The sequence below is a fragment of the Salvelinus alpinus genome, chromosome 8 (assembly GCF_045679555.1).
Source record: "Salvelinus alpinus chromosome 8, SLU_Salpinus.1, whole genome shotgun sequence".
Taxonomy (NCBI): domain Eukaryota; kingdom Metazoa; phylum Chordata; class Actinopteri; order Salmoniformes; family Salmonidae; genus Salvelinus; species Salvelinus alpinus.
Genome location: NC_092093.1, coordinates 23,727,889 through 23,741,328, shown reverse-complemented (window position 1 = coordinate 23,741,328; position 13,440 = coordinate 23,727,889). Strand labels below are relative to the sequence as shown.

General features: G+C 44.3%; 1 protein-coding gene across 6 annotated transcripts in view; it reads left to right on the top strand.

Moving 5' to 3' along the window:
• LOC139582752 (SAM and SH3 domain-containing protein 1-like) overlaps positions 1-13,440 on the top strand; it is a 317,846-nt gene that overhangs the window by 223,854 nt on the left and 80,552 nt on the right. For all 6 annotated transcript variants that reach the window (XM_071413046.1, XM_071413044.1, XM_071413049.1 and 3 more), the window contains exon 2: positions 8,406-8,534. In XM_071413046.1, the coding sequence (XP_071269147.1) occupies positions 8,406-8,534 (129 nt within the window). The remainder of the gene's footprint in view (positions 1-8,405; positions 8,535-13,440) is intronic.

Here is a 13,440-nt window from a genome sequence, read left to right as displayed (position 1 = left end):
CACTAGGCTACTACCTACCATCCCTTGTCATCTTGTCATTGTCTCATGTGCATACAAGCTGTCCGTTATGAAGTGGGCCCCCAGTCCAGCTCCCAGTCATTCTCCCAGTCAGGCTCCAATTCAGGCTCTTAGTCAGGCTTCCAGCTGTGTAGAGGCTGATTGAGGGGCTGCATGAGCTCATGGTAGGAGAGGAATCCCAGGTATGCTACACACACACTGGCCTCCCTGAGAGGAACACTGCAGTAAGGAAAGACCTAGCACTGTAACAGTACTGTAACAGCACTGTAACAACACTGTAACAGCACTGTAACAACACTGTAACAGCACTGCAACAGCACTGAAACAGCACTGCAACAGCACTGAAACAGCACTGCAACAGCACTGCAACAGCACTGTAACAGCACTGCAACAGCACTGAAACAGCACTGCAACAGCACTGAAACAGCACTGCAACAACACTGTAACAGCACTGCAACAGCACTGAAACAGCACTGCAACAGCACTGTAACAGCACTGCAACAGCACTGCAACAGCACTGAAACAACACTAACAGCACTATAACAGCACTGCAACAGCACTGAAACAGCACTGCAACAGCACTGCAACAGCACTGTAACAGCACTGAAACAGCACTGAAACAGCACTGAAACAACACTAACAGCACTATAACATCACTGTAACAACACTGTAACAGCACTGTAACAGCACTGCAACAGCACTGCAACAGCACTATAACAGCACTGCAACAGCACTGCAACAGCACTGCAACAACACTAACAGCACTATAACAACACTGTAAACGCACTGCAACAGCACTGAAACAGCACTGCAACAGCACTGTAACAGTACTATAACAGCACTGTAACAGCACTACAACAGCACTGCAACAGCACTGTAACAGCACTGCAACAGCACTGAAACAGCACTGCAACAGCACTGCAACAGCACTGTAACAGCACTGCAACAGCACTGAAACAACACTGAAACAACACTAACAGCACTGCAACAGCACTGAAACAGCACTGCAACAACACTGTAACAGCACTGCAACAGCACTGTAACAGCACTATAACAGCACTGCAACAGCACTGCAACAGCACTGCAACAACACTAACAGCACTATAACAACACTGTAAACGCACTGCAACAGCACTGCAACAGTACTCCAACAGCACTGTAACAGTACTATAACAGCACTGTAACAGCACTACAACAGCACTGCAACAGCACTGTAACAGCACTGTAACAGCACTGCAACAGCACTGCAACAGCACTGTAACAGCACTGTAACAGCACTGCAACAGCACTGCAACAGCACTGCAACAGCACTGTAACAGCACTGTAACAACACTAACAGCACTATAACAGCACTATAACAGCACTGAAACAGCACTGAAACAGCACTGTGACAGCACTGTAACAGCACTATAACAGCACTGCAACAGCACTGCAACAGCACTGCAACAGCACTGCAACAACACTGAAACAGCACTGCAACAACACTGTAACAGCACTGCAACAGCACTGTAACAGCACTATAACAGCACTGCAACAGCACTGCAACAGCACTGCAACAACACTAACAGCACTATAACAACACTGTAAACGCACTGCAACAGCACTGCAACAGTACTCCAACAGCACTGTAACAGTACTATAACAGCACTGTAACAGCACTACAACAGCACTGCAACAGCACTGTAACAGCACTGTAACAGCACTGCAACAGCACTGCAACAGCACTGTAACAGCACTGTAACAGCACTGCAACAGCACTGCAACAGCACTGCAACAGCACTGTAACAGCACTGTAACAACACTAACAACACTAACAGCACTATAACAGCACTATAACAGCACTGAAACAGCACTGAAACAGCACTGTGACAGCACTGTAACAGCACTATAACAGCACTGCAACAGCACTGCAACAGCACTGCAACAGCACTGCAACAACACTGAAACAGCACTGTAACAGCACTGTAACAACACTGTAACAGCACTGTAACACTGTAACAAAACTGTAACAACACTGTAACAACACCACAATAAAGCACATTGTAATGTTAAACTACAGCATAGGACATTAGCTTTACCTATGGGTCTGGAGCTTGGACAGTTGAAGTATTACAGACAAACAGTGCTGACAGATGAGATGGAATCCATGCCTGCCTATACAGTATTCTAGCCATTTAACACAGACAGCCTGCTGAACATCTGTACATTTAATACACAAACTTCTTTACACAAACTGGAGTTGTGACTAAGATGTTTACACAGACATGGACAGCTTGTTTTATAGACCCAGAAAGGTAATGAACTGTCACTAAATATCTGGCTGAGTTGTAATCAGGCATTCTACATGGACAGATACACTGACTCCAACTCTAGTATCTGGGTCTGTCACCCTCTTGGACATGGTTGTGCCATGTTTCTGGGGATTAGGCAGTACTGTAGCTAGTCTGTAATAAGACTATGCTTCTCTCTCTGAGGGAGGAATGTGTGGAGACACGTGTCTGCTCTCTGCCCAGAGAGTGAGAGAGCGCCTCCATAGGGAATCTCAGCCACCTCTAACCATATGTCACAGTCTGGACATAGCTGGAGTTACTAAGAACTATTCTATGGGAGGAGGAGGAGTGAGTGGAGGAAAATAAAGCTGAACAATCTGGATTTTTGACACGGGGCCTCTGTCTGTCTAGAATATATTTGAATCTTCTGTTGTTAATGTGTAATGCATTACCGATGGGTGATGGTGGGATTCACTTCAGGTTTGTGTTTTTCCACAGTGTGGACTAGTTTGTTGTTTTCATCCTGACTGTTGTTTTGGAAAGCCCTCTCAGAAGAAGCCCCTCTCTCTGCCTCCCCAGGGTGTGTGTGTGTGCGTCTGCCCGGAGTTTATGTGTGTGTGTGGCACACTGACTCCACAGTGCCCCATTCATCCCATGTTGGCACAGAGATACTGGGTCCTGTTTAGAGGACCACAGAGAGAGACAGAGACAGACTAAGACTGAGAGAGACCGTTCACTCCTCGCAGAGTGACTCAATGCATGCTGACCACTCACCAAACCAGGCACTGACTAGATCAACACTAATGAATATTGAACGATTGGCCATCACTGCTATGGTTGTCAACATACACAGCCCGAGTAGTTATGAGTCCGAGCACCATAGAGAGACACTTCTCAAATCTTCTCAGTGAAAGATGTTTCAGTTGCTCTCCGACCCCAATCAGTTAGTAGTACAATTGCCCCTTCGCTAAGCCCCACCACAGAATATTGGGCAACCAATCGCAGCGCTCCAATGGATAGCAACTGTCATCGAGTCTGACACCTTAGACAAGCTCACATTTCAAACGCATGAAAGTCAATGAGCGCTATGACAAAACTGTGAGTTTTCATCAAAAAGTAGCTAAATTGTTTAAATGGCTAAATTACAGTGCACCAGGTTTACTTGCTACTGTGATTCCTGAAATGCAGAACCTGCATTTTGTTAATAAAAAAAGTATACTTTTGTTTTATTTGCTAGCTCAGCTGGTTAGCTAGCTCTCAGTCTTACTGACCACAAAACGTTGCTAACGCTAGCTAGCCACTTAATATAACAGATTTTCTCTAAATGTATTTTAGCTAGCTAAGTTATCTGTATTATGAATACACCTATAATCTGCTGTCGACATCAGGATATGACTTGAGAGAACTAGTTAACTCCCAAAATGGTAAGTAGTAGCTTTAACTGCATGACAGTCCATTCAGAGCCATCTAGTGCATAGCTACACCAATGACAGTCCACCACAACATACCCGATAGTCTCCTGATTAATAAGGGGTAGTCTGTGTTTAATTTTATTGTGTATTAAAAACACAGTTTGAGATCGTTGCGAGAGGTTTTCTCCAGTAGTTTGAATGGGGAATGGAGCTTCTTGGGAAAATGTTGTCCGAGGTTGCAACATTAACCTAGTGGGTGGGTCTTAGTGAAGGGTCGATGGCTATGACTCTCACTCATAACCTTGGAGTGGAAACACAACCCATACATGTATGTAATTCTCCTCTGCTTTCAATGTATAGCAATGCAGTAGCAGGTTCTGCTTCTTTAGTATTGATTCTACTGTTCCTCTTTGAATCTCCAACAATGTGTTTTGGGGCTAGTGTATTCTGTTGAGTAAGGTCTTTGTTATTTAGAGTGTATGAGTGACTGGAACATACTTCCTCCTTCTACCCAAACACCGTCTTCCACACAAAGACAGGAACCCAGCAGAGAGGTGACCCCCCCCAGCAGGAAGAGGGTGTTTGGGGTTGGGGTTAGGGTTGGGAGAATGTCATAGCCGGGGTTTAAAGGGCATCTCTGATCTGTGATTGTGTATGTTAACTGAGCAAACCCAGGAAACACTCCTGGTTGGCCGCACACCTCCCCTCTAGCAGAGACACAAACCCACTGTCCCAGACAATCTTCATATCAACAGGAGCTTGTTTATAGGTCTTCGTCTTCCACAAATCACACTGATTTACTTTCCTTCTCCTTTCTCCTACCCGTTGTCCTTTCACAACAGGCCATAGCTAGTATAGGCCACAGAGCTAAAGGGTAAAGGTGCTTTAACCTCTAACCGCTCCCTCAGTAGCACCACTGTGTTAGCCAGTTAGCAAATAACTATAGTCCAGATTGGCAACCAGAGGAAGAAGTGGTGTGCGAGTGATTAGATTTGTGTGCCCCTGCCCACCGCCCTCCACACTGCACCACCTGCCTGCTAGTTGATGCCTCTCACGCGCTCCTGATTACAAGCGTATGTGTAGGGGTTTTATTAGGCTGTGCTTCACCCAGAGTGAGAGACAGATGAGGAGCTGAGGTTGTTAGTAGGTATGTTTATCTCACCTGGAGTACTGTACTGTGGAGGTGAAAGCGGTCAGAGGAGTGTGGAGCTTACTGAAAGGATTGACTCAGCCAATGTTATTCCTCCAGACGAAGGCTTTGGTGTCATATTGGGTGCTCAGATTGAGTAATGAGTGTACTATAAAATGTCTCGAGAACCTACATCTTTCCTCCATTCTACCATGTTCGAACATATGAGCTGCTTCTATTTTCTCCCTCGGAATCTCTCTCTCATTCTCAATGTCTCTCTCTCTCAATTCAATTCAATTCAAGGGGCTTTATTGGCATGGGAAACATGTGTTAACATTGCCAAAGCAAGTGAGGTAGATAATATACAAAAGTGAAATAAACAATAAAAATGAACAGTAAACATTACACATACAGTGAGGGAAAAAAGTATTTGATCCCCTGCTGATTTTGTACGTTTGCCCACTGACAAAGAAATTATCAGTCTATAATTTTAATGGTAGGTTTATTTATATTTATTTAAATATTTATATTTAAGTCATTTAGCTGACGCTCTTATCCAGAGCGACTTACAAATTGGAAAGTTCATACATATTCATCCTGGTCCCCCCGTGGGGAATGAACCCACAACCCTGGCGTTGCAAGCGCCATGCTCTACCAACTGAGCCACACGGGACCACGCGCCAACAATAGGATTGGGTGGGGCTAAACAAATTGTCCATGCGTCTGGAGAAAGCAGGGTTAAATACAAATGTATGGGCTGTGTGTGTGTGTGTGTGTGTGTGTGTGCGTGCGCGCAACTCAACACTTCCAGCACCTGAACAAAAAAAGGAGCTGAGGTTGTTAGTAGGTATGTTTGAACAGTGAGAGACAGAATAACAACAAAAATATCCAGAAAAATGCATGTCAAAAATGTTATAAATTGATTTGCATTTTAATGAGGGAAATAAGTATTTGACCCCTTCTCAATCAAAAAGATTTCTGGCTCCCAGGTGTCTTTCATACAGGTAACGAACGGAGATTAGGAGCACACTCTTAAAGGGAGTGCTCCTAATCTCAGTTTCTTACCTGTATAAAAGATACCTGTCCACAGAAGCAATCAATCAATCAGATTCCAAACTCTCCACCATGGCCAAGACCAAAGAGCTCTCCAAGGATGTCAGGGACAAGATTGTAGACCTACACAAGGCTGGAATGGGCTACAAGACCATCGCCAAGCAGCTTGGTGAGAAGGTGACAACAGTTTCTGTGATTATTCGCAAATGGAAGAAACACAAAAGAACTGTCAATCTCCCTCAGCTTGGGGCTCCATGCAAGATCTCACCTCGTGGAGTTGCAATGATCATGAGAACGGTGAGGAATCAGCCCAGAACTACACAGGAGGATCTTGTCAATGATCTCAAGGCAGCTGGGACCATAGTCATCAAGAAAACAATTGGTAACACACTATGCCGTGAAGGACTGAAATCCTGCAGCGCCCGCAAGGTCCCCCTGCTCAAGAAAGCACATATACATGCCCGTCTGAAGTTTGCCAATGAACATCTGAATGATTCAGAGGACAACTGGGTGAACGTGTTGTGGTCAGATGAGACCAAAATGGAGTTCTTTGGCATCAACCCAACTTGCCGTGTTTGGAGGAGGAGGAATGCTGCCTATGACCCCAAGAAACCATCCCCACCGTCAAACATGGAGGTGGAAACATTATGCTTTGGGGGTGTTTTTCTGCTAAAGGGACAGGACAACTTCACCGCATCAAAGGGACGATGGACGGGGCCATGTACCGTCAAATCTTGGGTGAAAACCTCCTTCCCTCAGCCAGGGTATTGAAAATGGGTCGTGGATGGGTATTCCAGCATGACAATGACCCAAAACACACGGCCAAGGCAACAAAGGAGTGGCTCAAGAAGAAGCACATTAAGGTCCTGGAGTGGCCTAGCCAGTCTCCAGACCTTAATCCCATAGAAAATCTGTGGAGAGAGCTGAAGGTTCGAGTTGCCAAACGTCAGCCTCGAAACCTTAATGACTTGAAGAAGATCTGCAAAGAGGAGTGGGACTAAATCCCTCCTGAGATGTGTGCAAACCTGGTGGCCAACTACAAGAAACGTCTGACCTCTGTGATTGCCAACAAGGGTTTTGCCACCAAGTACTAAGTCATGTTTTGCAGAGGGGTCAAATACTTATTTCCCTCATTAAAATGCAAATCAATTCATAACATTTTTGACATGCGTTTTTCTGGATTTTTTTGTTGATATTCTGTCTCTCACTGTTCAAATAAACCTACCATTAAAATTATAGATTGATCATTTCTTTGTCAGTGGGCAAACGTACAAAATCAGCAGGGGATCAAATACTTTTTTCCCTCACTGTACAGAAGTTTCAAAACAATAAAGACATGACAAATGTCATATTATATATATACAGTGTTGTAACAATGTACAAATGGTTAAAGCACACAAGTTAAAATAAATAAACATAAATATGGGTTGTATTTACAATGGTGTTTGTTCTTCACTGGTTGCCCTTTTCTTGTGGCAACAGGTCACAAATCTTGCTGCTGTGATGGCACACTGTGGAATTTCACCCAGTAGATATGGGAGTTTATCAAAATTGGATTTGTTTTCGAATTCTTTGTGGATCTGTGTAATCTGAGGGAAATATGTCTCTCTAATATGGTCATACATTGGGCAGGAGGTTAGGAAGTGCAGCTCAGTTTCCACCTCATTTTGTGGGCAGTGAGCACATAGCCTGTCTTCTCTTGAGAGCCATGTCTGCCTACGGCGGCCTTTCTCAATAGCAAGGCTATGCTCACTGAGTCTGTACATAGTCAAAGCTTTCCTTAAGTTTGGGTCAGTCACAGTGGTCAGGTATTCTGCCACTGTATACTCTCTGTTTAGGGCCAAATAGCATTCTAGTTTGCTCTGTTTTTTTGTTAATTCTTTCCAATGTGTCAAGTAATTATCTTTTTGTTTTCTCATGATTTGGTTGGGTCTAATTGTGCTGTTGTCCTGGGGCTCTGTGGGGTGTGTTTGTGTTTGTGAACAGAGCCCTAGGACCAGCTTGCTTAGGGGACTCTTCTCCAGGTTCATCTCTCTGTGGGTGATGGCTTTGTTATGGAAGGTTTGGGAATCGCTTCCTTTTAGGTGGTTGTAGAATTTAACGGCTCTTTTCTGGATTTTGATAATTAGTGGGTATCGGCCTAATTCTGCTCTGCATGCATTATTTGGTGTTCTACGTTGTACACGGAGGATATTTTTGCAGAATTCTGCATGCAGAGTCTCAATTTGGTCTCTCTCTCTCTCTCTCACACACACAGCGACTCTAAGAGGACGTGTTAGTGGACCATAGACAGAGGTGTTTTATCTCTCTCTCTCTCTCTCTCTCTCTCTCTCTCTCTCTCTCTCTCTCTCTCTCTCTCTCTCTCTCTCTCTCTCTCTCTCTCTCTCTCTCTCTCTCTCTCTCTCTCTCTTTCTCTCTCTCTCTCTCTCTCTCTCTCTCTCTCTCTCTCTCTCTCTCTCTCTCTCTCTCTCTCTCTCTCTCTCTCTCTCTCTCTCTCTCTCTCTCTCTCTCTGTGTTGTGTAGGATGGTTCTCTGGGGAACATTGATGACCTGGCCCAGGAGTATTCTGAGTACTACAACACCTGCTTCAGTGACGTCAGCGACCGCATGGAGGAGCTACGCAAGAGACGTGTGTCCCACGACCTCGACATGGTACGTCCCCACAAACACACTCATCACATACCGAGTACCTACAAACACCAATCATACTGTTGCATGTCCCCACAAACTCAAGGCCATCAATCCTGCTGCAATACAGTGGAACTGAGTCCCCACAAACCACCACCTACTACTGCAGCAGAGTTTAACCAAGTTCTATCAAAACAGGCCCACCAGCTTACATCAATACAATATCAGCTAAAGAGCTGTGGTAACCCGCTTCTTCATGGCTCTACAATTTGTTGTTGAACTTATATAGAATACAACTATGCTGATTTTACTATTGTGAAGTGAGAGCCAAAATGCTTGAGGAAAATGTTAATTTTGTCAGATCTCCTTTTTATAATTCATAGTATCCTCAAACACGTCGTTCTTCGATCAGGTTGATATCTTTACAGAGTGTGATTTCCCAATGTGCTGCCAACAGCCTGGGAGCCAGACCTGGAGTTGGGGGAGGGACGTTTGGAGAGCAATCCAGTGAGTGTTTGTGTTTGTGACTGTGTTCTAAAACACTTAGTTGCCCTCCTGCCTCCTGGTGCCTGAAAGTGCTTGGTTGTGTTTTGGGGCTTCTAGGGGTTCTCATTCACATGGATGTAGGGTAGTGGGGCATGGCACCTCTGTGTTGCCAAGTTACTGGCTGAGGTATTGAAGAATGCAGCTGCTCCTGGCAGAGAGTGCTGCTCTGAGTACCCCTGGGGTCTATGCTCCATACACACACAACACAGAGAGAGATAGGGGGGTTAGTGCTCATATGCTAGCTTTATTAACAGGCTATGATAACACTATTCAAAGGATTGGTATCTACTTAGAATCCTTGAAAACAGACAGCATCAGTTCTGAATTCGCATATCCAGAACTCCAAGTAGTAAACTGGACTGACCTCAGTTTATTCTACTCATCCTGAACATAAAAAGAAGTGAGCCGAATTTAATATAGTAACTGATATTTATTTTGTTTTATTCTGTAACAGAAGTCACAGGGACACATTTTGTGTTGAGCACAAAAACAGATAATTAAATTAAGTGGGAAGAGAGTGACCATACCTATGCTAGAGACATATTTGTAGGACTCCTATTTCATTGACAAATGTTCACCGTTAATCTCCTCAGCTCTATCATAAAGTACTATCCAGTTATAGGCATAATAGAGGTTGATTAGAAAACGAGAGACACATAGAAACTCCCCCAGGCTTTCAGCAGCCATGTGGTTTTGGTTGATTTGAGAGGTGGGTCTCAATGAAAGATGGTATGGGTGAGTTATGGAGGGCTCAGCTGTCCTGATTGATGTTGGCCAAAGATTATGTCTGCTCTGCTCTCAGCTTTCCAGTGAAGCAATCTCACATCCATCATTGAAGAGTCAGTGTCTGTCGTTTGAGAGAATCTCTACACAGTTTTATGTGTGTGTGTGTGTGTGTGTGTGTGTGTGTGTGTGTGTGTGTGTGTGTGTGTGTGTGTGTGTGTGTGTGTGTGTGTGTGTGTGTGTGTGTGTGTGTGTGTGTGTGTGTGTGTGTGTGTGTGTGTGTGTGTTCGTGCATGTGTAGGTGTAGGTGTAGGTGTGTGTGTGTGTGTGTGTGTGTGTGTGTGTGTATGTGTTCGTGCATGTGTAGGTGTATGTGTTCGTGCGTGTGTCTGTATGTGTGTGTGTGTGCATACTGTATACACTGAGTATACCAAACTTTAAGGACACCTACTCTTTCCATGACATAGATTGACCAGGTGAATTCAGGTGAAAGTTATGATGCCTTATTGATGTCACTTATTAAATCCACTTCAATCAGTGTAGATGAAGGGGAGGAGATGGGTTAAAGAAGGATTTTTAAGCCTTGAGACATTTGAGAAATGGATTGTTTATGTGTGCCATTCAGAGGGTGAATGGGCAAGACAAAAGATTGAAGTGCCTTTGAAGGGGTATGGTATTAGGTGCCAGGCGCACCGGTTTGTGACAAGAACTGCAACGCTGCTGGGTTTTTCACGCTCAAAAGTTTCCCTTGTGTATCAAGAATGGTCCACCACCCAAAGGACATCCAGCCAACTTGACACAACGGTGGGAATCATTGGAGTCAACATGGGCCAGCATCCCTGTGGAACGCTTTTGACACCTTGTAGCGTCCATGCCCTTACGAATTGAGGCTGTTCTGAGAGCAAAAGAGGGGGGTGCAACTCAATATTAGGAAGGTGCTCCTAATGTTTTGTGCACTCAGTGTATATGTGTTTGTGCATGTGTGTGTGTTTACGAGTGTGTGAGAGGATGAGTGAAGTGGGCTTCCTCTCTGTACGTATTGGGAAGGTTGGGAATGTTCCATCCTGGAGAGATAAAACAGGGGAAGAGGAAGCCTGGATTTACTGCCTGTCTGTCCTGCCTGGAGGAGAGAAGAGCTGGCTGGGTTGGGACAGGACGGGGGCCTGGGGAGTTGGGGTGGGAGGGCTACAGGTGGGAGGGCTACAGAGCATCTTTAACAGAGCTAGAGGAGGAGGAGGAGGAGCACCTAAAAGCCTGCAGCTGTCTGTCCCTCCTGCACAACTTGGCAAGAGAGAGGAAAGGAAAGAGGAGGAACAGAGAGAATGGAGGGAGGAGATATCAAATCAAATCCAATTTTATTTGTCACATACACATGGTTAGCAGATGTTAATGCGAGTGTAGCGAAATGCTTGTGCTTCTAGTTCCGACAATGCAGTAATAACCAACGAGTAATCTAACCTAACAATTTCACAACAGCTACCTTATACACACAAGTGTAAAGGGATGAAAAATATGTACATAAAGATATATGAATGAGTGATGGTACAGAACGGCATAGGCAAGATGCAGTAGATGGTATCGAGTACAGTATATACATATGAGATGCGTAATGTAGGGTATGTAAATATTATATTAAGTGGCATTGTTTAAAGTGGCTAGTGATACATGTATTACAAATAGATGGCAAGATGCAGTAGGTGGTATAGAGTACAGTATATACACATGAGATGCGTAATGTAGGGTATGTAAACATTATATTAAGTGGCATTGTTTAAAGTGGCTAGTGATACATGTATTACATAAAGATGACAAGATGCAGTAGGTGGTATAGAGTACAGTATATACACATGAGATGCGTAATGTAGGGTATGTAAACATTATATTAAGTGGCATTGTTTAAAGTGGCTAGTGATACATGTATTACATAAAGATGGCAAGATGCAGTAGGTGGTATAGAGTACAGTATATACATATGAGATGCTTAATGTAGGGTATGTAAACATTATATTAAGTGGCATTGTTTAAAGTGGCTAGTGATACATGTATTACATAAAGATGGCAAGATGCAGTAGGTGGTATAGAGTACAGTATATACACATGAGATGCGTAATGTAGGGTATGTAAACATTATATTAAGTGGCATTGTTTAAAGTGGTTAGTGATACATTTTTACATATATGGCAGCAGCCACTCAATGTTAGTGATGGCTGTTTAACAGTCTGATGGCCTTGAGATAGAAGCTGTTTTTCAGTCTCTCGGTCCCTGCTTTGATGCACTTGTACTGACCTCGCCTTCTGGATGATAGCGGGGTGAACAGGCAGTGACTCGGGTGGTTGTTGTCCTTGATGATCTTTATGGCCTTCCTGTGACATCGGGTGGTGTAGGTGTCCTGGAGAGCAGGTAGTTTACATCTTTCCCAGTACTGAAACAGAAGCACATAGCAGACATTGTCCAGTCAGTATTTAGGGTTTTCAGGAGAGTGTTCTTGCCAACTGCCGTTACTCCACTCTCCCTTTGGCTGGTGTTATGCGTCTGGACTGGACACCTTCTCAGACAGTCTCAAAACTGGAACAAGGGAGGGAGAAGGCGCAGAGAGAGAGAGAGAGAGCAGGTATATCTCACTGGTCATCCCCAAAGCCAACACCTTCTTTGGCCGCCTTTCCTTCCAGTTCTCTGCTGCCAATGACTGGAACGAATAGCAAAAATTGCTGAAGTTGGAGACTTATATCTCCCTCACTAACTTTAAACATCAGATATCTGAGCAGCTAACCGATCGCTGCAGCTGTACATAGCCCATCTGTAAATAGCCCATCCAATCTACCTACCTCATCCCCATATTGTTTTATTTACTTTTTTGCTCTTTTGCACACCAGTATTTCTACTTGCACATCATCATCTGCACATCTATCACTCCAGTGTTAATTTGCTAAATTGTAATTACTTCGCTACTGTGGCCTATTTATTGCCATTTGCCATTTGCACACACTGTATATAGACTTTTTTCTATTGTGTTATTGACTGTACATTTGTTTATTCCATGTGTAACTCTGTGTTGTTGTTTGTGTGGCACTGCTTTGCTTTATCTTGGCCAGGTCGCAGTTGTAAATGAGAACTTGTTCTCAACTAGCTTACCTGGTTAAATAAAGGTGACATAAAAATGAGAGAGAGCGAGAGAGAGGGAGACTGGCAAATAAATATAGAGAGAAAGAAAGAGAGAGGGAGAATGGGTAGAGAGAAAGAGGGAGATAAGGTAAAGAAAGAGAGCAAGAGAGAGAAGGAGAGAGAGAGGGTGGGGGATTACTCTTGTGCCATATGAAGTGTGTCCAGACAGTGGCTGCCAGCCAGTCCCATCTAGGATCTCTCTGAAGAGCAATAGGAATGAGTTATATAAAGTCGTTATGATAAAATGTAGAGACGGACAGTACAACAACAGTACAATGGGCTGGCATTTAGACGTCCCCGCTGGGACATGCCCTTTCAGGGAGGGGTTGTCTATCACAGGGGACGAGGGTGGTGGCTCTCAGTGGACTTGTCCACCCCGCTCCTTCAAAACCTTCTCCTCTTCTCCATTCTCTCATCACCAGGCCTCTCCTCTGTACTGGCCCCATGGTAATCTGTCCTCTTTCCCTTTTGCTGTTCTGATGTGGCTTCCCCTCCCTTC